The sequence below is a fragment of the Peromyscus leucopus genome, chromosome 23, assembly GCF_004664715.2.
Source record: "Peromyscus leucopus breed LL Stock chromosome 23, UCI_PerLeu_2.1, whole genome shotgun sequence".
Lineage (NCBI taxonomy): Eukaryota > Metazoa > Chordata > Mammalia > Rodentia > Cricetidae > Peromyscus > Peromyscus leucopus.
The window spans coordinates 14481737-14507139 of record NC_051082.1 but is presented as its reverse complement, the minus strand read 5'-3'; the positions used below and the strand labels follow the sequence as shown (position 1 = coordinate 14507139).

The 25403-nt window shown below is 48.0% G+C and overlaps 1 protein-coding gene across 2 annotated transcripts; it reads right to left on the bottom strand.

Annotated features, from left to right (window-relative positions):
* Positions 1-1010: 1010 nt before the first annotated feature.
* Positions 1011-23010, bottom strand: Psmd9 (proteasome 26S subunit, non-ATPase 9). Of its 2 annotated transcripts, XM_028885852.2 has the most exons (6): positions 22753-23007; positions 15128-15230; positions 10168-10376; positions 8084-8185; positions 1865-1953; positions 1011-1242 (listed from the first exon to the last, which is right to left on the bottom strand). In XM_028885852.2, the coding sequence occupies exons 1-6, from the start codon at positions 22888-22890 to the stop codon at positions 1215-1217; spliced, it is 669 nt and encodes a 222-aa protein (XP_028741685.1). In that variant the 5' UTR covers positions 22891-23007; the 3' UTR covers positions 1011-1214. The 2 variants fall into 2 exon arrangements, with proteins under 2 accessions (XP_028741685.1, XP_037054604.1); XM_037198709.1 differs by lacking the exon at positions 1865-1953 and having other exon boundaries at positions 22753-23010.
* Between the last annotated feature and the right edge of the window lie 2393 nt (positions 23011-25403).

The following is a 25403-nucleotide window of genomic DNA, read 5'->3' as shown; positions in this document are numbered from 1 at the left end:
GTATATAGTGTTCTGCCTGCAGGCCAAAAGAGGGCACCAGATCCCATTTATAGATGGATGTGAGCCACCATGTGGGTGCTGGGAACTGAACCCAGGTCCTCTGGAAGTGCAGTCAGTGCTCTTAAACTCTGAGCCATCCCTCAAGTCCCCCAACTTTCTTTCCAATTCCTTCTGAGCTTGGTTTGAAGATCGCAGGAAATTCAGGTGGGATGGCACAATGGTCACAATTACCACCACAAAACCAGGTTTTTTTGAAAAGAGAAAACCCATACAAAGAGCCAGGTTTGGTGGCATACACCATAATGCCAGCCCTTAGGAGATGAGGCAGGAAGATCCCAAATTTAAGGTCAGTCTGAACTCACAAAGAGACCCTGTCTCCAAACCCCACCCCCTCCAAGAGGAAATGCCTAGGCAGGTGATACTGCATTTGGAAGTTGGAGGCTGAAGGACCCCATGTTCAAATCTGAGGCTGGGCTGGGCTACAGGAGACCCTGGGGCACTCAAGTCCCTGTGGCTGTTCGAGGTGAGGACCCTGGTAGGTGGACCACACTCATCCAGTGGAAGACCCCACACCCGTCAGTATATGGGCAGCATGAATTGTACTCAGTACGTTATTTATTTTTAAAAAGGGACATGAGGCTGGGAAGTGGATATGAGGGGAGATCTGGGAGGAACTGAAGGGACAAAGGAGGAGAGAGAAATATACTGTATGCATGTATGAAAGTCTCAAAACCTTCAGGAAAAATCATATATGTATAATAAATACCCCTCAGGGTCTAGCCAGGCATGGTGGTGCTAGCCTCTAATCCCAACACTCAGGAGGCAGAGGCAGGAGGATCTCTGCCAGCTCAAGGCCAGATTGGTCTACACAGGAGAGCCAGAGTTACACAGGAGACTCTGTCTCAAAAAAAATAAAAGAACATGAAGTCAGATCATTACCTGCTAGAATCATTCCAACTCAATGTAGAGAATTCCCAGATAGGGCTACGGCCTAATTTGCACAAGACTTGGCTAGGCACAAATCACATTTTTAATAATGCCTCAATGCAGAGAGTACACCAGGCGGCCAGAGCACTTCCTCCACGTCTGTTCAGGCTTCGCCGCTCTCTTCCAGATCCTTACACCTCAGAGACCGCAGAGAACGAGGAAATCCCTACCAGGCCCGAGGGGAGGGCCCGGCTGAAGGCAGCTTTCTTGCAGGTCCCTGGGGACAGTCATCTCTGGAGAGGAATGATGTTGCAGCTGTAAAAGGAAACAGAGACAGGGTTCAAGCTTGTCGGCTCCATCCTGGGAAACCGGCAGTGAACAGGGCTTTGCGTCAACTTTCCTCTTTTTTAAAAACTGTATTCACCTTTTTTTTATGATTTATTTATTTTATGTGCACTTGTATTTTTGCCTGCACGTATATCTGGGTGAGAGTACCAGGTCCCCTGGAACTGGAGTTACAGACAGTTGTGAGCTGCCACGCGGGTGCTGGGAATTGAACCCGGGTCCTCTGGAAGAGCAGCCAGTGCTCTTAACCGCTGAGCCATCTCTCCAGCCCCAAACTGTATTTTTCCGTTTATTCATTGTGTACAGAAGAGAGCTTGTGAGTGTGTGTGCCGTGAACAACTTGCAGGAATCAGTTCTCTCTTCCACCCTGTGGATGCTGGGGACCAAACTCAGGCCACTGGGTTTGCAGGAAGCCCGTTCCCCGCTGAGCCGCCTCACCAGCCCTCTTCCCTTCTCTTAAAGGCGACGCTCAGGTAAGGAAGGCAGCCGAGACTCAGATGACCCGAGGACTCGCTGCCTCTGCCTGCAGCCGCATCTGCGAACACTCCATCGGTAGGGACTGTGCTGGCCCAGAACAGAGCAGAGACGTTACCCCAGCAGGCCTTTTCCTGCCCAGCGCATCGGAGTCAGTCTGAGCTGCTGCTTCTCTCCTCTGCGGATCACCGTCACATTCAGGGGCTTCTGAAAGGCAAAGGGGGTCACTCTGGCCTCAGTTTCCTTAGCACTCAAAATGGACTCAAGGAGAACGCTGAGAGCCACTTCCTGACCGTGAAATGATAGGGTGCTGGGCTCCTCGCTGGACAGACTCCCGAAGCGGGTATTAAGGAGTTGTGTACAACTTCAGGATGGTGGGAGACAAAATACAGTGGTAGGGAGCAGCGATTTGAGTAAGAATGTCCCCGACAGGTTCACATATTCAACCACCTGGTTCCCATTCAGGACCCTATTCGGACACCGCCCCAGATGCTGGAAACCGACCCCCAAGCCTGCTAACTAGTACCCGGGACATCTCTAAGACATGCTCTGCCAAGCGTGGGAGGCACAGCAGCTCCCTCTGCTCAGCAGAAGAGGCGACTGTCCCTGTGAGGCACTCCAAGGCTGGCCTTGAGTGGCCTGACACCGGTCACCTCCCAGCTCCACCTCCTGCCCTTCTCTAGTCTCCTGGTTCTGAGCTCCACCCACCATCCTCTGGCCGCCTTGCTTCTCCTGCCTCCATGGCCTGAAGGCTCTCCTCTGGTGGCCACGCCACTTGATCAACTTCTATGCACACCAAGGCTCCCGTCCTGAGGAACCTTCTCCTTCAACCCCAGACGAAATCAGGAGCCCACTGCTTTCCTCCGGCCCTCCTGCGCTTCCTTTTGTAACACTTGTCAGGGTGTGAAATTGCATGCCTGGGATTACTGAATTAACGTTGCCCCCCCCCCCCCCAATGAGCTCTCATTGTGTCTGGACCCCAGCCCACAGTCGAGAAGTGAGCACACACAGGGAAGGGACTGAAGGAGGGAGAGACACAGGGCTTTGATTTGTAAACATTTCTGCACTATGGGATTTTGTTCCTAAGATAAACAGGCATTCTATTTATTACTGAGACACAGTTTGCATATAATAAGGTACATGGCTCGGTGGGTTTCCTGTACTCAGAGAGCTATGAGCCAGCAACACTAACTGTAGACCGTCTGAATCACCCCAAAGACCGTCAGCAGTCAGCCCCCTCCTCGTCCCTCCAGCCCCGGCAACCACCAATCTCCTCCCGGTCTTTGTGTCTCGCTGACTGCTTTTTAGACAGTTTCACTGAGTGGAATCATATGGCCTTGTGCTAGGTCTCTTTCACTTTGAACCATGTTTTCAATATCCACGTTGTAACGAAGAACTTACGACATTCCTATGGCTGAACTAAATATGCTATAATAAAATGATGCACGTATATATATATATTTATACTTAAAAAACAAACGGTTGTGGTGTTGGTGGTGCACGCCTTTAATCCCAGCACTCATAAGGCAGAGGCAGGTAGATCTCTATGAATTTGAGGCCAGCCTGCTCTACAGAGTGAGCTCCAGGACAGTCAGGGCTACACAGGGAAACCCTGTTTCAAAACAACAACACCCCCTCAAAAATACCAAACCAAACCAAAAACAGTGTTGAAGATCAAATCCTGGACCTGGAACCTGAAAAGTGATCTACCACTGAGCCACACACCCCTAGTCCAAGAAGGAAGTTTTTTCAATCAAGGTTTCTTTTCCTTTGAAAATATATGCTTTTGATCCAAGCACTGTACTTCTGGAAGGAGATCTGATGAAACAGTCTGAGCTACAAGAGTGTAATCTTCATAAAACTGGAAACTACCAAAATGTTAACAGCACCGCCAAAGAGATCCGAGACTCTGACTGGTTCAGGGCTCTGAGGGTTGGAGCTGGCACCCAGCATGCGACCTTCAAACTACCCCTGCAGCTTGGCTTTTATACACTGGACATGTTGGGATTCTCCAAAATATTCTTTTGAAAGAAAGCTTCTAGAAGGAGAATTTATAGTCCTAACAATGAAGTTGAAACCTGGGGCTGGAAGGATGGTTGGCTCAGCAGTTAAGAGCACTGGCTGCTCTTACAGAGGACCTGGGTTCGAGTCTTAGCACCCACATGATGGCTCACAACTATCTTGTAACTCCAGTCCCAGGGTGCTGCAAGCCACAGGAAAATATAATGGAATCCAGCTACTACCATAAAAGATACTACTTGGAAAGGTCAAGGACTTTTCCAAAGGTCAAGCCATGGTTTAAGAAGTCTTGGTGATATTTTAGCTTTTGTATTAGCTATTATTATATTTATATTATATATATTATTATATGTAATATATATGTAATACATTATAATATTATAGTATTATATATTAGCGGATTCCTACAATGACTTTCTTGTATACTATGTATGCTTTCAAGAACTCATAACAGTGTATTTTATCTGAAATACCTATCAAGCATCCAAGGCCAAACAATCTCCTGAATTAAGACAAATTAAGCTCGGACCCTCCTTTCTTATACAGCCTTAGTGGTACTTATACTAACATTGTAGACTCCTAACATTTACCTAACCACCTTCAGGAATGTAGTTTGAGCACATAAATTCTGTTCTTCTGATATATTAACCAATTTTAGCTCTCAGTAGACCTCCTCCTTTACCACTCCCCTTTTGGGTTATAAAAGAAAGCCTGATGGTCACTGCTGGAGGAAAACTCGTGTCTACCTTTATGACCCTGTAAGAATTCAAGCCTGGTGACCTTGCTTTGGTTACAGCACTGCTATTGCATGGGTATATAACTGTAAACCTCGAAGACAGAGGAGGATTTTGACTGGAGAACTAGAAGAATGAGGTGGAAGATGAGGAAGAGCCAGGCGGGGAAGAACAAGATGAGAAAGACCAAGACGGGGCAGAACTAAGATGAGAGAATTGAGTTAGAACTTAGAGGGGATGGCAGATAAATGTAGAGAGAAATTAGGGAAGACAGGAGCTAGGCACGAGAGCAGAACTGAAGTTATGTAGACAGGATTTTATCCCACAGGAATAAGGTAGACGGACTAAGAGCTCAGTGTGCTTAGATTTGTTTCCCAAAAATAATTTGTGCTGTTTGTAGTTTCTCTGGCCTCCTGGGAAGAAGATTATTAAGACTGGACCTTAATAATTTTCGAGACCCGGGGATCCGATGTCCTCTTCTGACCTCAGTGGGTACCAGGCATGACTATGGTATGCATATATAAACGTAGGCAAAACACATATAAAATAATAAGTAAATTTAAAAAGAGAAGCTGAGACTACATTTATCTAGAAAAATGCAGATTGAAAGCAATCTGTCAATCATCACCCAAACTCAGAACCACCCTAAGTCCCCCTCACTCCTAAGTGGATAAAGTGTGTGACACACATGAACGCACATGCCACCCAAGATCTACCAACCTGTTCTGGACAGGACACGGAGCCACGCTCAAAAGGCAGTACTGAGGCCGGGTACAGTGGTGGGCGGTGGTGGCGCACACCTTCAATCCCAGCACTTGGGAGACAGAGGCAGGAGGATTTCTCTGAGTTCAAGGGCAGGCTGCCTGATCTACATGGCAAATTTGAGGCCAACAAAGGATATGTAGTGAGACCTTGTGGGTGGATGGGTAGAGGAGCTGCACTATGGTTATACTTCTGTAACAGTCTGGAAAATATAAACTTTTGACAGAGCGCTGATCAGTGATCCAGTGAAGGACTAGCTACCAAGGAAACTGAGTCACTTTGGGGTCCATGGCTCTGCGTGTTTACTGTAGTGGTAGTGATGTGACTATATAGAGTGATCAATGCTCAATGTGTTGGTCTTGCTATAGGAAACTACACTCTAGAGACAGCCAACAACACTCTCTGCTAGGAGATGCACAGGCTTCCTGGAAGGTCCCAAGCTAGAAAATGGCCAGGAAATTAACTTGGAGACTTTGGCCTTGTTTTGTGCTTTGGTTCTGTTTTCCATACGTATGTACATCCTCTTCCAGAATCTAACAAGACATGTTTATAAGCACATCTGTGGCTGGGCATGGTGGCGCACGCCTTTGATTCTGGTACTCTGGAGGCAGAAGCAGGCGGATCTCTGTGAGTTCAAGGCCAGGCACCAAAACTACACAGAGAAACCCTGCCTTGAAAAACCAAAAAAAAAAAAAAAAGGGATGATAACAGAATGAATTTATAAAACCTGGACAAGGGGGCATGGAACAAGCAGAGAGGACCCTTCTGGGCAGTTTAATAACATGCTCCAATGTCTTCTCACATGTCCCTTCAAGAGGTTCAATTCCCTTCTCCAGTTATGGGCTGGACCTAGCAACACACTCCTGACAGGTAAGGAGACATGACTGTGTGTCCTTCATGATTAGGTTAAAGAAAAAGTCTTGTGGCCTCCTCATGGTTCTGTCTGAGGTAAGAAGCCACAGGGTCAGTATCTGAAGCCTCAGGCCAACCATGGGATGGAGGTAGATTTACAGCCTCGCTGGAGACGCTGGGTGGCTACGGGCTGTGCTGACGACATCCTGGCTGGCCCTCATGGAAGCCTCTGGGACAGAACCAGCAGGGTTAGGTGGGGATGGCTGACCTTCTATCCATCTAGACCAGCGGTTCTCAAGATGTGGGTCTCCATCCCTGGGGTGGGGGGTGGGGTTGAATGACCTTTTCACAGGGGTCACCTAAGACCACTGGAAAACACAGATAGTTAACAGTAGCAAATTCTTAACAGTAGCAAAGTTACGGTTACAAAGTAGCAACAAAAATCATTTTATAGCTGGGTGGTGGTGGCGCATGCCTTTAATTCCAGCACTTGGGAGGCAGAGGCAGGTGAATCTCTGTGAGTTCGAGACCAGCCTGGACTACAGAGTGAGTTCCAGGACAGGCTCCAAAGCTACACAGAGAAACCCTGTCTCAAAAAAATAAATAAATAAATAAATAAATCATTTTATGGTTGGGAGTCACACAACACAAGGAACTCTATTAAAGGGTCACAGCATTAGGACGTTGAGAACTGCTGCTCTAGACAGACAAGCAGAGTCTGTGGTTGTAGCCTGTGAACTTTCCAAATGGTTTTCGCACTCACTCTATAGCAAGGTGTTAAAGGAAAGCTGACAAGGGACAGATGGATTCTTCTAAGCAATTCCAAAAAGGCTCAGAACAAATAGAACACTAGACACAGACAAAGCTATCTGACAGAACGGGGTGACAGTGTGAAGTGATAACAGTGAACGATACTGGGTCAGCAGCTGTGCACTTGGGGGAAGGTGCACTGGGGATGTGCCACACTAATTACAAAGTAAATTCCAGAAGAAGCCCATGTGCCAGGGAAGTAAGAACATATGTCCAGGGCTGGAGAGCTGGCTCAGGACGCCATAAAACCAGGCACAGTGGAGCACAGCTGGAATTCCCGTGCTGGGAGGTGGAGGCAGTGGAGGGGATACAGTCAGAAGGTTCAAGATCATCCCAGGCTACACAGTGAGCTCCAGGCCAGCCTGGGATACACCGAGACCGTCTCACATAAAAACAGCCTTTGGTGGCCCTCTTAGAGCCTGTGACCCTTCTTCACGGTTCCCACCTAGAAAAGCATGCACACACGCGCACACACACGCACACGCACACACGGTCATGCTGGTGAGAAGCTGGAAACATCACAGTCTGGAGAAGGAAATGTGGACAAGCGAGCCCATGAGCAGCTGCAGGGGAACGGAGTCTGTGGCAGAGTGAAGAGACCTCCCGAAAGGGTGACTGCAAACAGGTACTGGACACAGGAGCAGGGATTTAGACCAGGTGACCGGGAAAGGCACACCAAGGCCTCCGCTGTGTAAAGACAGTGTGGGAAATGGAAGGAGAAGCATCCCAGGCAGGGGACGCAACACAAATACTCTGTCCGCAGCGAAGAACCCACCAACATCTTCTGGACCAAAATATCCCACACAGATGCCCAGTGCTATGGGGTGAATGTTTGCTTCCCTCCAGAAAGTTCTTATGCCGGAAGCCTAACACACACACACACACACACACACACACACACACACACACACACCCGGTGTGATGGCGTAGGAGACTGGACTTTAGAGGGGTGTCACTTAGAGGGTGTCACCCCGGTGATGGAATTAGTGGTCGTCCATCACCTGAGCAAGCTGTGCCATCTACGGACTAGGAAACACCCCCACCAGAACCCCTCAGTCTGCGGGTCCCTCCTCTTGGATTTCCATCCCACCCCCCCTAACTGTGAGCCACATGCCTCTGCGGTTTGTGAGGCACCCAGATGCCAGGGCACCCCCACTCACCCCCTCACTGTGCTGCACCACGCTGCCGACGTTCTGCAGCGACTGGAAGTTTTGGGTGTTCACAGAGCCGAACTCCACAATTTCGTCATCCACTTGCAGGCCCTAAAGACAGGAGAAAATCAGAAACCGTCGAAGAGGTGGAATGCGTTCCTGGTCATTTTTACTGCTCACAACCCAACTCAGTGGCAAGGTCAAGAGCTCAGTTTCTACAAGAGAAGAATGGCCAACTCAGAGCAAGAAGGTCAAAGGTTTAGGCCCCTCATACAGGAAAGGTCAGTGGGCCACCTCATCCTGGAGGTTCCCTCTGGGGCAGACCTAGCAAATGGTGTCCAGGTGTGCCCAGCAGAGGCTTTGAGGACAGAGAAAAGGCTTAAGCTGCCTTCTGGAGTTTCTGAGCCAGGTTCAAGGCCAAGAAGCAGGTGAATGTAGGCCCACTTTTTTGGACAAGACAAACATTTGCCCTAGAAATCCCTCAACAGCAGTCACCGGCACAAGGCCAGCCAGAACCAGCATGGCCCTTTTACTTCAGATCCCAAGATTACAGACGTCCACTTAGTCATCCTTTCACAAACACCCGCCACGGCTGGCTGCGTTAGTGCCCAATGCTGCAGACCCAGCTGTGACCAGATGAGAGCTGACTGCAGTCTGCAGTCTCCCGCCACCGGCTGGCTGCGTTAGTGCCCGATGCTGCAGACCCAGCTGTGACCAGACGAGAGCTGACTGCAGTCTGCAGTCTCCCGACTTCTTGCTTTTTAAATTGTTTACAGCACTAGGAATCCAACCTTGGCAAGAGCTCGACCCAAGAGCTACATCCTCGGTCTTTCTTCACTTGGAATTTCAAATAGGATTTTGCTAAGTTGCCCAAACTTGTGACGGTCCTGCCTCGGCCACCTGAGTAGCTGGGATTACACATGCCACCATACCCAGCAGTCTTGTGACTTTTTAAGTTCTATTATATTATTATTATTATTATTATTATTATTATTATTATTATTTAATGAGTATGGGTGTTTTGCCTGCTTGTGTGTCTGTGCGCCACTTGTGGGCCAGGTGCCCATGGAGGCCAGAAGAGGGCATTGGGTCCCCTGGAGCTAGAGTGACAGATGGTTGTAAACCTCCATGTGGGTGCTGGCAATCGAACCCGGGTCCTCTGGAAGAACAGCCTGTGCTCGTAACCACTGAACCGTCCCTCCAGCCCCCAGTCTTGAGGGTTTAATGGCCATAAGATGACTTGTAGGATCTGGATTTGGAATCCAGTTCTGCTTCCCAGGAGCTATGTGTCCTGGCTCAGGTTGCTTCAAGTTTGTGTAGCTTTTCCTCAAGGCTCAAATAGGGAGAAGAGCTATAATAGCCCCAACACAGAAGTGATCCAAACATACCCTAACTGACACACAAAACACATTACCGTACAATGGGATATTATCTGGCCATAAAATGTCATGAAGCCCACATGCGTGACTAATCCCTGAATGAACCCTGAAAACAGGACTGAGTGAAAGAAAGCAAACACGAAGATCGTCTATCACATGGCTGCCTTCCCATGAAATGTACAGAACAGGCAGATCTGTGCAGACAAAGACCGGTGGTTGCCAAGTCCCGAGTGGTTTGTCTGGACCACAGGGCTTCTTTTTAGGATCTGTGAAGATATTCGGAAGCTGGCTGCAGTGCTGGACGCACAGCTCTGACTACTCTGCATCCTGTGGTGAGCATGAAGTCCGTCTCGGTAACGCTGCTGAGATGTCTGCTCAGAATCTATCCAGAACGACAGAATGCGTGCATCTCAAGCTCTTCTCACCCTTTTTCTCTTCAGTCCCAGGGAAAATGGTTCTGCGAAGAGCGCCTCCTTTTTTGAGACGTGTATCACCCTCTGCACTGTATCCCCACTGCCCACAGCAGGTCTCTCCCCGAGTCCAGTGGACTGACCCTATGTACGCCCAGCTCTGGCCAGCACGGGTTAAAGGGATAAAGGGATTCAGAGCCAGAGAAGGAGAGAATGGGTTTGGCTTCCGGCAAGGATCCACAGCCCAGGGCTCCCTAACTCACAGCACTCCCAGGAGTGGGTTTAGGGGAGCAGGCAGGATTACCGCAATACTGGCCGGGGAACCGGGGCTGATACTGTTCACTTTGGCGAAGGCCTGGGGGAGGGCGGGGCTGTTGGAGCCCAGACTGCGGCTCCTGGCCTCTTCTAGGGCTTCAGCCACGTCCCGGGCCTGCTTCTCCTTGTCCCGGGCATGTAGCTGGTGCAGGGCCTCCTCCACCTGCTTCATCACTGCCTTGTGATCGTTCTGTAGACCTGGGGAGAGAACGGCAGGTCAGAGGCCAGGGACTCAGGACTTGGGACGGATGAGACGAGACACCTGGATTTACTCTACCTTGTCAACTTCACGAGACTGAGAATCGCCCAAGATAAGCCTCTGGAGGCGTCTCTAGGGGCATGTCCAGAGAAGTTTAACTGAGGAAGGAGGACAGTCCACCCTGAATGTGGCCAGCACGTCCCATGAGACAGGGGCTCGGACAGAGGACCAGCATCCAACGCTCGGCCTCCTGATGCAGGCACACCGTCCCCGGGTGCCTTCTCCACCAGGGTGGACTACAGCCTCCGCCTGGGATCAGAACAAACCCTTCCTTCTTAAGTTTTTACCAGCCATTTTGTCGCAGCAACCAAAAGAGTGACAACAGATGAGTTTAACGGGTGCTTATGAGACACTAGACACAAAGCCAGAGCCCGTGGGGCAGACAAACCCACGAACAGACACAGGGCCGGCCTCACGAGCGGGCTGTCTAGTGAGGAAGCTGGCTATACAACAGGGGAGGACATCAAGAAGGTCCCTCAAAAGCAGCACAGCCCCTGCTGAGACCTAGAAATCAGGTACGTGCAGCCGCAACCATGCCATGACCTCATGTACAGACAGGGACGATTGCGGACGTCATATAGGAGTGAGGTGGCCGGGCAGGATGCAGCATCTGCAACCCCAACACCTGGGGACAGAGGCAGGCGGATCAGGAGGCCAGTGTAGGGTGCGTGCCACCCCGTCTCCAGGAAAACCAAACAAACAAAAAAACAGTGAGGCAGAATGGCCGCTGGAAGGATTTCACGGGGGCTGGGGGTGTAGCTCTGTTGGTAGAGTGTTTGTGAGCACCCATGAGACTCTGGGGATCGAGGCCCAGCACTGCATAACCCAGGCGTGGTGGTGCATGCCTGTGATCCCAGCACTCAGGAACTCAGGAGGTGGAAGCCGAAGGATCACAAGTTCAAGGCCGTGCTCAGCTAAATATTGAGGTTAAGGCTAGCCTCGGGTACATACAAGCCTGTCTCAAATAAACAAACAAAACAACTCTTTGCTCTTAAATTCTTTTTTTAAGATGTATTCATGTCTATGGGTGTTTTGTCTGTACGTACATTTGCACATCAGAAGAGGGCATCGCATCCCATGCGACCACAGTTACAGATGGTTGTGAGCCACCATGTGGGTGCTGGGGATTGAACACTGGACCTCTGCAAGAGCACCCAGTACTCTTAACCACTGAGCCATCCCTTCAGCCCCTTCTCTTAAATTCTTGTACCAAAAAAAAAAAAAAAGCCACAAGACCCTTGTAATTCATGTGTGGGGATGCCCAGTGGGGGGCAGGCAACTACTACTCCTTGGCAACTACTACTGGGCTCCTGCTCGAGAGACAAATTCAGTGCTGCCAAACCTTTGATTTTTCTAGAAAGGCTGAAAACTGAGGGCTTGGAGTGGAGGTGGCCTCTAATTTTTCAGTGCTAAAAGCGAATTCATAATGTCGAACGAGGGGCTGGAGAGATGGACCAGCAGCTAAGAGCACTGGCTGCTCTTCCAAAGGACCCGGGTCCAATCCCAGCACCCACATAGATGCCACAACTTTCTGTAACTCTAGTCCCAGGGGATCTAACGGCCTCTTCTGGCCTTTGCAGGCATCTGGAATACACACCATATGCAGGTAAAACACCTTTGCACAAAAATTAAAATTAAAGCCGGGCGGTGGTGGCGCACGCCTTTAATCCCAGCACTCGGGAGGCAGAGCCAGGTGGATCTCTGTGAGTTCGAGGCCAGCCTGGGCTACCAAGTGAGTTCCAGGAAAGGCGCAAAGCTACACAGAGAAACCCTGTCTCGAAAAACCAAAAAAAAAAAAAAAAAAAAAAAAAAAAAAAAAAAAAAAAAAAAAAAAAAAAAAAAAAAAAAAAATTAAAATTAAATAATGAACCACCATGCCAGGCCATCAGGTCCTGTCTGGAGGTCAGTCCTGCATGAAGCTGGCATTTAATATCCTTTTTAAACCTAAAAAATGATTTCCCCTACTTCTCTGGATTCCTCTCCTTATTTCAATCCACGTTACTCATCCGTAGTCTCAAAGACAGCCTGGTTCTGTCACTTGCCAACCCACACCTGGCACCCATGGGCCACAGACTCTCCAACTGTGCCAGAGCTTCTGACTGGGGCTGTTGGGTCTTCTCACGGGGTTTGACATTCCTGTCACTATGGAGCAAAGATGAGGCCTTCGGGAGTTATAGGACTCGGGTACTCAGCCCACAGAGGCAGAGGTCAGAGGTGAGAAAAAACAAAAACTAGACACCAGATCAGGAAGGTTTAAAGCAGAGTCAATGTCATATGCGGTCACTATGACTAGAAAAGCTACCCGACTGGCAAAGCCCACGTGGAGCCCCAGAACCTCCAGAAATGTCTGCAGAGTCCACATTCACCACACAGCCATGGGGAGGGGAGGGATGACTTGGCTCCTAACACATTTCAATTCCACATCGGCGGGATTCAAAAGATTTGCATCGCCTGGGTAAATGCTGCTGCAGCAATTATTCCAAAACCAAATTTAGCTGTCATAAATGTACTCTGTTAACACTTGCTGCTTCCTAGAGGACACCGGGGACAAAGCAGAAGAGACCTCTCTGCATTATTTCCCAATTTCAATGTAAGCCCAGGACCGTTCCTTAAGAAAAGTCCCTGTTTAAGAATAAACACCTAGTGAAAAAATTGTTCAACCACATTCTTAACATATAATGAAGTCACTCAGACGATATAAAATTAACACAGAGAGTAGAACAGTGTAAAAAGTCCAGAAATAGGCTACGCTTGAAAACCTATGCTGGAACTGGCGTGTAGCTCAGTGATACATTAAGTACTCAAGCATGAGGCTCTAGGTCCCATCCCCAGCTCGTGCGCGCGCGCGCGCGCGCGCGCACACACACACACACACACACACACACACACACACTGATGCTTTTCAAGTTAATGGGAAAAGAATGGTGTTGAAACACGATGTTAATCATTTGAATAAAAAGCAGCATTCCTCAGACTTCCCCACGGTCCCGCTAATACTGTGGAAGTGAGTGGGCCACATCCCTGGGGGCCTAGGGGTTTAGAGTAAAGGCTAGACTCGGCCTCACACCTGCCTGTCTTGGCATGGTTTTCCTGTTCTCAGCATCTCCTCAGCTGTTTTCATGCGAAGCTGGAACTTCTTAAAACCAGGACATGCAGGGTAAAGAGGATGTTCTGCCATCGCACTGTGGCTTTAAGGGACCTTACATCTTACTCTGCATCCTATTTTTGAGAAGCAGGCCTCATTACCAAAACACTCGGCAGAGGAAGCCAGAGTTGGGGCGCATTCAATGGAAATCATTAAGTGCAAATGGTGGGTGATTAATCGCCCAGTGTAACTGGGATGGAGGGCTGGGTATCTACCAGCGCCAAGTAAAAGATGCTCACATCCTCACCCCGAAGCTGGTGCTCACGTGACCTCATGAAACAAAGCGGACTGTGCAGGCCAGGTGTAATTAAGGATCTTGAGAGGAGGGACGAGCCTGGATTTTCTGGGAGGGCCTGATACCATCAAAGGGTCTTAACAAGTTAAAGAGGGAGGCGGGAGGACCAGGGAAAAAGAGGCGATAACAGAATCAAAGTCTAGAAAGATGTGATCACTACTTCTAAAGACAGAGGATGGCCAGGAGCCAGGAGACACAGGTGGCCTCAGGAAAGACAAAGAATACACCCTCCCCCCAAGCCTAGGGGGAGCCAGCCCTGCCGACACCTTGATTTTGTCAGTGAGACCATCTGGACTTCTCACCTCAGAACAGTCAGAGATAACACGCCTTGTGAGGCAGAAGCACAAACCTACTATCTTCTCCAGGCTCTGCTAGCTCCTTCACTGAAACAAATGAACACCCAGAAGACTCTCTTAGGATAGTGACAGGCCTGCAGCAGACAGGCCTGCCCAGCTTTCCCGGCAGGCAGAGGGGCCGTGAGGGGACAATGTCCCCTGGCACGGCGAGCCGAGGGTAGGGTGCCAAGCCTTTTCTCCTGTCACCGGCCTCCTGACGGGAACCCAGCCGGTGGGTGGGCCCTGAAGACAGAGGCAGAGCCTGGTTTCTGCTGACCCTTGTACCGCACACTTCAAGGGTCCCTGCTGAGCGCCAGTCCAGGGCTCTCCTGTTTGAAAGGAGGCAGTCAGGTCACTACCCTGAGACCCGAATCTACTTCATGGATTTGATGGGTAAGCTGGTAAGCGATACTGGCACAGGCTTCTACTGTTAATCCAGGAAAGTTCCCACAATGAAGTCAAGTTTTCGTTCCTTGCTTTTTACTTCATTATACAGCCCAGACTGGTTCAAACGCCTGATCATTACAGCTGGAAACCAAGTGTTTTGTTTGTTTTTGTATTTTTGAGTTTGTTTGGGTTTTTTGGTTTGTTTGTTTTTCAAGACAGGGTCTCTCTACAGGTGGCTGTCCTGGAACTCACAGAGATCCATCCACCTGCTTCTGCCTCCCGAGTGCTGGGATTAAAGGCGTGCGCCACCACACCCGACTGTGAAGCAAAGTACTTCAAATAGACAAAGAAACCCCTCACCGTGGAATTCTTTAGTCTCCTCTAGTCCCTTGGCTGTCAGTCCCACAGGTGTGACAAATATTCTGTCAAAGCAGAAAAGCTTTGTAATGCTCAACATGAATTAATCATCCCCTGTGTCTTTGGCACCCCTACCGCAGGCTAGCCCCAGCCCCAGCGAGGGTCACTCACAGATGATGTTGTGCCTTGCTGTTCGGACCTGGTACAGGTCCACATCTGCCCGGGGATAGCCCTCGCAGTCCACCAGAGGTTCATTCATCCCGATTCCTTTTTGCTGGAAGAAAGACACGTGGTTAAAAAGATCTCACGGATAAGGACATCATGACGCAATTCCCTAGCCCCTTGTCCTTCTAACTCACGGCAAAAGTGATAGTGAGGGTCACACAGCGACCTCTTTAGCACACACCAGGCTCTTTAATTGTGTCCTTACAGCCACCCTCCCCAGCGGGTACTAATGAAAATGATGAGGCCAGGAAGATGGGTCAGTGAATAAAGACCTGAGTTCAATTCCTGGGATCCACATAAAGGTTGAAGAGGAACACAAATTCCACAAAGTTGTCCTCCGACCTCCATACACACTCTGGGCACCAACACACCCCCTCCCCACACTGTACACACATTAATAAAATGAAGTCTTTAAAAAGATAATGCAAGCAATGCATGAGATTAGTGCACACAAAGCCAAAGGTGCCAGGGCCGGACTGTAGCTCAGAGGTAGAGCACTTGATTAGTATATGCAAGACCCTGAATTTGATTCTCTGTAGCATTAAAAAACTTTAATACTAGGGAGATAGGATGCAGCTCAGTTGCTATAGTGCTTGCCTAGCATGCATTAAACCTTGGACTCCATGCCCAGCACGGCATTAGTCAGGTGTGGTGGTGAATGATGTGGAGGCAGGAGGATCAGAAGTTCGAGGTCATCCTTGGTTACACAGTAAGTTCAATATCAGCCTGAGATACATGAGATCTTGTCTCCAAAACCAATTAATTACAGTAACAACACATCACTCAAAGAGCCTTCAGAGGCTCCCCCTCAGTCCCATCCCTGACCTGACCCCTCCAATACCTCCTTCCCAGCTGACACCTGGCTGAAGCCTTGAAGCTGGAGGGAGTCAACTCCAAAGACAGCCAGCTGTGGCCAGGTTTTGACTCTTCAAAAAAAAAAAAAAAAGATGTAAGAGGCCTACCGAGATTCTTTTCATCTTTTCATCACTCACTGGATGGTACTGGCTGCCTCCAGGGAAAGAGACTAAGTGGCTGGGAATTAGGGAAAAGGGAGAGCTTTTGCATTTGATGTCCATTAGCAGGTTCTGAATCTGAACATTGGGAATATAGTCCCTGTTCAAAACAATACATTCATTTTAACACTTTATCTTTAGCCTATGTTTACCCAGGCTGTTCTCAATTCCCTGGAATTAACTAAGTCTCGTGCCTCAGCCTCCAGAGTCAACGGAACGTACCTCTGCTCTAAGGTCTGTTTTAGCAAGTGTTTATTTGAAGCAGACTCTCACACTGCAGCTCAGTTTGACTTCATACTCACGGCAATCCTCCTGCTTCCAGCCTACCAAGTACTGGGATTACAGGCCTAAACCACTACACCTGAAGTTTTTTCTGAAGCTTCCCTACATAAATCAGGGGACAATGGATGAAAGCAATGGAATGTTTGGCATTGGGGTGGGCAGGAGCTGCCCAGTGGCTTAGACTTTGATCTCAATCCCAATTCTGCCATACACAAGCCACATTCCAAACCTCAGTGTCCTTGGCTGCACAATGGGAATACAACACGCACCTGCTGAAGACGACTACATAGACTTGAATGGATGCTTCGTAGAGCCAGGCACATGGTGGGCTGAAGAGTGGCCCCCAGATATGTCCACTCCCTACTCCCCGGAACCTCTAACTGTGACTTTGTGAGGAAGGAGGGGATCGAGCCAGGGATCTCAAGGTAAGCTGAGACAGGAGGACCGTGTCAGTTCTCCGGTAGTCAAGAAGAATACTCCCATTTGGGGCTAGTCATGACAACAAGCTTGGGTTCCAGGCTAATCTGGGACCCTCCATTTAAAACAGTGGAAATGCAGCAGAATTCACAGATAACTGAGCCACTCAAAGCACACGATTCAGTGGTTTGTAATATGTTCAAGAGTTAATCACCCACCACCACAATCAGTTTTAGTACATTTGCATCAACACCCCCCCCCCCAAAAAAAAAAAAAAAAAAAAAAAAAACCTTTGAAAGCCCACTCTACAATCCCAGCATTCAGGAGGTTGAGGCAGGAGCATATCTCTACAATCCCAACATTCAGGAGGTTGAGGCAGGAGCATATCTCTACAATCCCAGCATTCAGGAGGTTGAGGCAGGAGCATATGGAAATCAAAACCAGCCTGAGTGCATCCCAAGACCTTGTCTCAAAAAAGAAAGACGTTTTTTCTTAGACACAGGAGGGAGCATGCAGAGAGAGCCTGACCAACCTACCCTGGACCCATGAGCAAACACTCGCATCCTTCCACTCCCCAAACCTTTGGCAGTCACTAAACAACTGTACATCTGCTATCCTGGAGGCGCTCCGAAACTCTAAGGAAATGTCTGAGTGTCAAGATCAACACAGAGAGAAAAGGTTTATTTGGGTTCACGGTTTTGAAGTTTCAGTACAGAACTGGACAGACAGATTGGTTGTATGTTTGTTTGTATGTATGTATGTATGTATGTATGTATGTATGTATGTATGTGTGCAGGTATGTATGTACTTTTGGAGACTTTGTCTTTAGCTTTGTGGAGAGACAGAACATCCACATGGAAGCACATGGTGGAGGAAGCCACTTCCATCGTGATCCTGGGAGCAAGAAAAAAAAAGAAAAGGCCTGTGGCTCCACTACCTCTGCACACCTCCAGTTACCTATAGGAACTACCCCAGCAAGGGCATATACCTCCAATGACCTATAGTAACTACCCCAGCAAGGGCATATACCTCCAATGACCTATAGGAACTACCCCAGCAAGGGCATATACCTCCAATGACTTATAGGAACTACCCCAGCAAGGGCATATACCTCCAATGACCTATAGGAACTACCCCAGCAAAGGCACACCTCCAGTGATCTATAGTAACTACCCCAGCAAGGGCATATACCTCCAATGACCTATAGGAACTACCTCAGCAAGGGCATATACCTCCAATGACCTATAGGAACTACCCCAGCAAAGGCACATCTCCAGTGATCTATAGTAACTACCCCAGCAAGGGCACACCTCCAATGACCTATAGGAACTACCCCAGCAAGGGCACACCTCCAATAACCTATAGGAACTACCCCAGCAAGGGCACACCTCCAATGACCTATAGGAACTACCCCAGCAAGGCACACCTCCAATGACCTATAGGAACTACCCCAGCAAGGGCATATACCTCCAATGACCTATAGGAACTACCCCAGCAAGGACACACCTCCAATGACCTATAGGAACTACCCCAGCAAGGGCACACCTCCAATGACCTATAGGAACTACCCCAGCAAGGGCATATACCTCCAATGACCTATAGGAACTACCCCAGCAAGGGCACACCTCCAATGACCTATAGGAACTACCCCAGCAAGGGCACACCTCCAATGACCTATAGGAACTACCCCAGCAAGGGCACACCTCCAATGACCTATAGGAACTACCCCAGCAAGGCACACCTCCAATGACCTATAGGAACTACCCCAGCAAGGCACACCTCCAATGACCTATAGGAACTACCCCAGCAAGGGCATATACCTCCAATGACCTATAGTAACTACCCCAGCAAGGGCACACCTCCAATGACCTATAGTAACTACCCCAGCAAGGGCACACCTCCAATGACCTATAGGAACTACCCCAGCAAGGGCACACCTCCAATGACCTATAGAACTACCCAGCAAGGGCACACCTCCAATGCCATAGAACTACCAGAAGACACTCAATGACCTATAGGAACTACCCAGCAAGGCACACCTCCAATGACCTATAGGAACTACCCCAGCAGGGCATATACCTCCAATGACCTATAGGAACTACCCCAGCAAGGGCACACCTCCAATGACCTACAAGCTCCATCTCTTATATTTTTGGTTGTGAGCTTAGCCTTTAACGGCTGAGCCATCTCTCCAGCCCTCAAGTTCCATCTCTTAAAGATTCCACCATGGCCCAAGACCATCACCCTGAAACTTCTAGGATTCAGGTCTTCAGGGGAGACTTTAGGGACTCATATTAGAACAGGACATTTCATATACATGAAACCATGAAACACCAGGTACACTGACACACACTTACAATGCTAACATTTGGCAGGCCAAGACAGGAAAATCACAAATTTGAGGACAAAGTGAAGTTCAAGGCCAGATTAAATTTTTATACAGACGTGTGTCAAAAAAAACAAGCTAGGTGTAGTGGTGTTCATCTATAATCCCAGCACTCTGGAGGCTGACACAGGAGGATTGCCAAGAGTTCAAGGCTAGCCCAGGCTATATAGTAAGTACAAGGAGCTAACCAGAAGTATGTAGCAAGATAAGAGAGAGACAGAGAACACATATAATACATGGTATGTTGTAACTTCCTTATCACAATGTTTTCAAGGCTTATTTACATTATAGCATGAACTACTACTAATTATAGTATGATTAATTCACTATTCCTTTTATTATCCAATAAAATTCACTATTCCTTTTATTATTTCAAATAATATCCCACCGTATGGTTAGATTATATTCTATCTGTTACCTGAAGAATATCTGTGTCGTTTCTACTTCTTGGATATTGTAAACAATGTGTACAAATTTTGGGATGAATATGTATTTGCAACTATCATAATTATCACATGGGAGGAATGCATTTTCTGGGTTATGTAACTGTTTAATTTTTTTTTGAGAAACTGCTAAACAGTTTTGGACATCAGTTATACCATCTTACAGTTGTATGAAGTTTCCAATTTCCCCGTATTCTCTCTAAGATATTACCTACATTTTCATCATATCCTTCCTAGTGAGTATAAAGTAGTATCTCACTATGATTTTAATTACCATTCCCTAACAGCTATGACTGTTCAGCATGTTTAGTTTTAAGACTTATTTTGTGTATGAGTGTTTTGCCTCCATGTATATATGCAAACCATGTGCATGAAGTGCCCACAACAGTCGGAAGAGGCATCTGTGTAGATTGGACTGGTCCTGAACATGGGGTAATCTCCCTGCCTCTGCCTCCTAAGTGCTGAGATTGCCAGTATACATCACCACACCTGGCTAAATGATAAATAGGAGGCCAATAACAAAAAAATAATAATACACAAGATGTTTACTTCGACTTGACCAACCCTGATGTCTGAACCCCACTTGTGACTTTAAACAAGTGACTTCTCCTTTCATTCATTCATACACACACACACACACACACACACACACACATACTCTCTCTCTCTCTCTCTCTCTCTCTCTCTCGTTTTTTTTTTGTTTGTTTGTTTGTTTTGTTTTTGGATCTCCAGGCAAACTTTATTTATTAACATACAAATAAAATATCACCACATTTCAGCACAAATAAATCACCACACCCACCCACTTACATGCACACACACATAGTACTTGAAGGACTAGGATATAGCCCAATTGGTAGAGTGCCTCCCTGGCATGCACAAAGCCTTGGGTTTGATCCCCAACACCACACCACATAGATTTGGATGTCATGGTACATACCTGTAATCTCAGCACTTAGGAGGTGCATGCATGAATGTGCATTACATATGGATATATGGAGATCAGAGGTTGACACCTGATGTCTTCCTTTATTATTCTCTACTTGTTTCAAAAATAACACACACACGTTTTTAAAAAGAGATTTGTGTCTGTTAATGTGTCTGTTTAATGTGTCTCCACAAGGGTATGGAGTTACAAGTGTTTGTGGTTCGTGTGGATTGTTATACAGTAGGTGCTGGATCCGAACTCCAGGACTCCTGATTGTACAGCCAGTGCTCTTAACCACTGAGCTATCTCTCCAGCCCCTGACTTGGCCTCTTTCAGCTTCAGGGGCGCACACCAGCTTGACAGTACAGCTGTGATAGTTTCCTGAGACAGCACACATACAAGCCAGCACCTTAGGCATCTATCTGGTCAGCACCTGGTAAAATGGTACCTGGTATGTGGCACTGTCGTGGAATACTAGTTTAAGATGTGTTTACATTTCTTTATGCATGTGGAATATTTGTTTAATGATGCAATGATGTGTTGTGGTTTTTTTTTTCTTCAAGACAGGGTTTCTCTGTGTAGCTTTGTGCCTTTCTTGGAACTCACTTGGTAGCCCAGGCTGGCCCTCAAACTCATAGAGATCTGCCTGGCTCTGCCTCCCGAGTGCTGGGATTAAAGGCGTGCGCCACCACCGCCCGGCGTGTTGCGTTCTTTTATGTTGCATTTGTTTAACTCTGTGAAGCTGTGTTACTGTGCCTGTCTAAATCACCTGATGGTCTAATAAAGAGCTGAACACCCAATAGCAAGGCAGGAGAAAGGATAGGTGGGTCTGGCAGGCAGAGAATAAATAAGAGAAATCTGGGAGGAGGAAGAGAGAGCAAGAGAAGGAGGAGGGCACCAGGGGCCAGCTACATAGCAAGCCACAGAGTAAGAGTAAGATTTACAGAAGTAAGAGAATGGGAAAAGCCCAGAGGCAAAGGGTAGATGGGATAATTTAAGAAAAATTGTCAAGAAACAAGCCAAGCTAAGGCTGGGCATTTGTAATTAAGAATAAGCCTCCGTGTGTGATTTATTTAGGAGCTGGGTGTCAGGGGCCCCGAAAAGAGTAAAAATAACCAACAACAGACTTGGCGGTTTTAACAAAAAAAAAAAAAAAAAGTCTGCTTTGGAGGCAGACAGATCACAGAACCTGACCCACCAATGCCACTTTTTTTTTTATTTTTTTATTTTAATGTTTAAGAAAGCATTCAAGTTTTAGGCTACTCCAGCCAGATCACTCATTTTTATTTACATCACTCATTTTTTTTTTTCCCAGAGCCGAGGACCAAACCCAAGGCCTTGTGCTTGCTAGGCAAGTGCTCTACCACTGAGCTAAATCCCCAACCCCCCAATGCCACTTCTTAATTTGGCAAGCATTTGCTCCACTCTGGGCCTCAGTTTCCCCCTTTTACAGTAAGGATAATGTCCTTTACCTGTCACTTAAAACAGTCTTTAGCAGTGCAGCTGGGAGTTTTCTTGAAATGCAGTGACTGTTCCCCACCCCAATGAGAATCTGCATTTTATTTTATTTTTAGACAGAGTCCAACATAGCCCAGGCTGGCCTCGAGCTAACTATGTAGCCAAGAATAATCCTGAACTCCAGATCTTCCTGCCTCCACCTTCCAAGTGCCGGGATTACAAGTGAGGATGCCTCTCCTGGCTACAACCTGCATTTTAATTCTCACCGATGACGTTTATTAAGTCCTAATGACGAGCGGGGTGGCAAGGGACGCCAAGCCCGGTAACGTTACCTACAGAGGGCGACCGTGGTGATGACCACTATGCCTCAGCAAATAGTCTAGCTCTGTGACCAACGCAGATGCTAATGCTTCAGGCCTCTCACTCCTGCACTTGGAAAGCTGAAGCAAGATCACGAGTTCGAGGCCAGCTTGGGCTGCATTTAAAAAAAAAACAAAAAACCCACAAAGTTAATGCTTCAGAAGATAAACCCCACGTCAAGGGGTTGTAACGAATGGAAAGCGCTTAGTGCTTGGCAGGAGCCCCTGGGCCTCGCATCCGCAGGCCTCCCGGTCCGCTCCGTCCGGAGCCCTGGCCACACTCACGCTCTCCAGGACGTCGTAATTAGCTTTAATCTGCGCCTCGATCTCCTCCTTGCGTCGCATCAGCTCCTGGATGCCGCTGACCGCGGCCGCACGGGCCTCGGAGGACTCTGCCCTGTGCCGGGCGTCCTCGGCAGACATCGCGGACCACAACCTGCAGCGCCGGACGCCGGGTTTCCCGGTTACGGACGCCGGCAGAGGCGGCGGCTACGGGTCCCTCCGAGGGCCAAAATACCCAGCCGACGCGGGCGCACCGGGGGAAAGCACCGGGTGGGGCTTGAAAAGTAGGCTTAGGTCACCGGAAGCCCCAGCTAGGTAGACCACGTGGTTTCCCGATGACTCGGCGTCTCTTGTTCTCTCTTTTTCTGCCTCTGTCTCTCTCTCTTCCTCCCTCCCTCCCTCCTTCCTTCTTTCCTCCCTCCCTCCCTTCCTCCTTCCTTCCTTTTCTTTCTTTTCTTTTCCTCCTTTTCTCTTCCTTTCTTTCGTTTTTTTCGAGACATGGTCTCTCTGTGTAGTCCTGGCTGTCCTGGAACTCACTCTGTAGACCAGGCTGGCCTCGAACTCAGAGATCCCCCTGCCTCTGCCTCCTGAGTGCTAGGAGCCACCGTGTCCGGTTCACACTTTTATTTTTCATTCACTCAGCCTTTCCTAGGCATCAGCTGTATGAATGTGAGAGGATTCGGCCCTGCTGTCCAATTCAGTTCTTCACATCTACGAAGCCCTAGAGCATTTAAAAAAAGGCTTTTTAAGCATTTTGGGTTTTTCAGACAAGGCCACCTGTATCTCAGGCTAACCTCAAACTTACATAGATGAAGACGATCTTGGAACCTTGTTCAAGTTTCTTAGAATATTCTACAAATTCATACATGTATACAGTAATGTGCCTCGGTCACATCCACCGTCAACACCCCTTTCCATTTCACCTGGGTCCCACCTCCCACAACACTTCCTCTTCACACCTTCAAGCCCTCATTTTTTTTTTTTAAATTTTTTAATAACTACTGAGTCCAATGGCCTGTAGTTGTAATTTTTCTTTGGGTTCCCAACCAGCTCCCAAAAAAATAAACGGGACGTTTATTAGTTATGAGTGCTTCGCCTTAGCTTAGGCTTGGCACACTAGCTCTTATAATTTAATTTAACCTGTATCTCTTCATCCACATTTTGCCTTGGGGCGTTTCACCTTTCTTTCTTTCTTTCTTTCTGTATGCTGTAGGTGGAGTTTTCCTGTCCCAGGAGCGGCTTCCAAATGACCACACAGAGACTTATATTAATTTGAAATGTTTGGCCAATAGCTCAGGATTATTACTAACTAGCTCTTTTTTGGGGGGGAGGTGGGGGGGATTGAGACAGGGTTTCTCTGTGTAGCTTTGCGCCTTTCCTGGAACTCACTTGGTAGCCCAGGCTGGCCTCAAACTCACAGAGATCCGCCTGCCTCTGCCTCCCGAGTGCTGGGATTAAAGGCGTGCGCCACCACCGCCCGGCCTAATTAGCTCTTATATTTTAAGTTAACCCATATTCCTTCTTTACACTCTGCCACATGGTGGTACCTTTATTAGCATGGCACATTCATCTCCTGCTCTCTCTGCATCTGGCTGGCGACTCCTGACTCTGCCCTTCCTCATCCCATCATTCTCAGTTTGGCTCTCCTGCCTAACTTTATTCTGTTCAGCTATTGGCCAGTCAGCTTGTTTATTAAACACACATTCACAGTGTACAGAAGTATGTCCTACTTTCCTACTTCCCCCATATCTGGCTGGCTGGCCCCTGGCATCTCCCTGGCATCTCTTTTTCTTTCTTCTTCTGAGCCTAAATTTCTCCTCTTCCTTACTCTCCCTGCCCTTAAGTCCCGCCTATACCTCCTCCCTTGCTATTCAGCTTTTTATTAGACCAATCAGGTGCCTTAGGCAGGCAAGGTAAAACAGCAACAGATCTTTACATAATTAAACAAACCACAACACATCTTTACATACTTAAACAAATATTCCACAACATAAACAAATGCACCACATCTTTACATAGTTAAACAAATGCACCACATCTTTGCATAGTTAAATATTCCACAACAGTGGCCTTGTACATCTGATTTTCCCTCTTCTCCCTCCACAGGCAGGGATTACAGACATATACCACCAGGCATGGTTTATGTAATACTGGGGAGTCAAACCCAGGGTTTCATGGATGCTAGGGATCACTCTACCACCTGAGTTGTATCCCCAGCCACTTTTGGGTTCCTTATCCCTCATGGTACAATCCCTACAAACCTAATTCAAAACTGGACTATTGCCACTGACTGTAGCCCGCGTGAGCTTAGATAATTCCACCCTCTGACCTCTTACCTCATCGTGTGACACTGACAGCAATGTGTCTCTTAAGGGTGTCCAAATTCTTAGTGAATTTCACTTCTGCCATACGGTGCTGAAGTGGCGAAGAATATGCAGCTGTGTCAAGACCTCTATAAACGTAGGTAAAAACAGAAATGGGGTGGTAGTGGAGAGCTGGCTCAGAGGTGAAGAGCACTTATGGCTCTGAAGAGGGCCTGGGATTAGTTCCTAGCACTCACATGGAAGCTCACTACTGTCTGTCACTCTAGTTCCCAGTGATCCAATGCCCTTGTCTGGTCTCCGTGACATCAGGCACACACACACGGTGGCAAA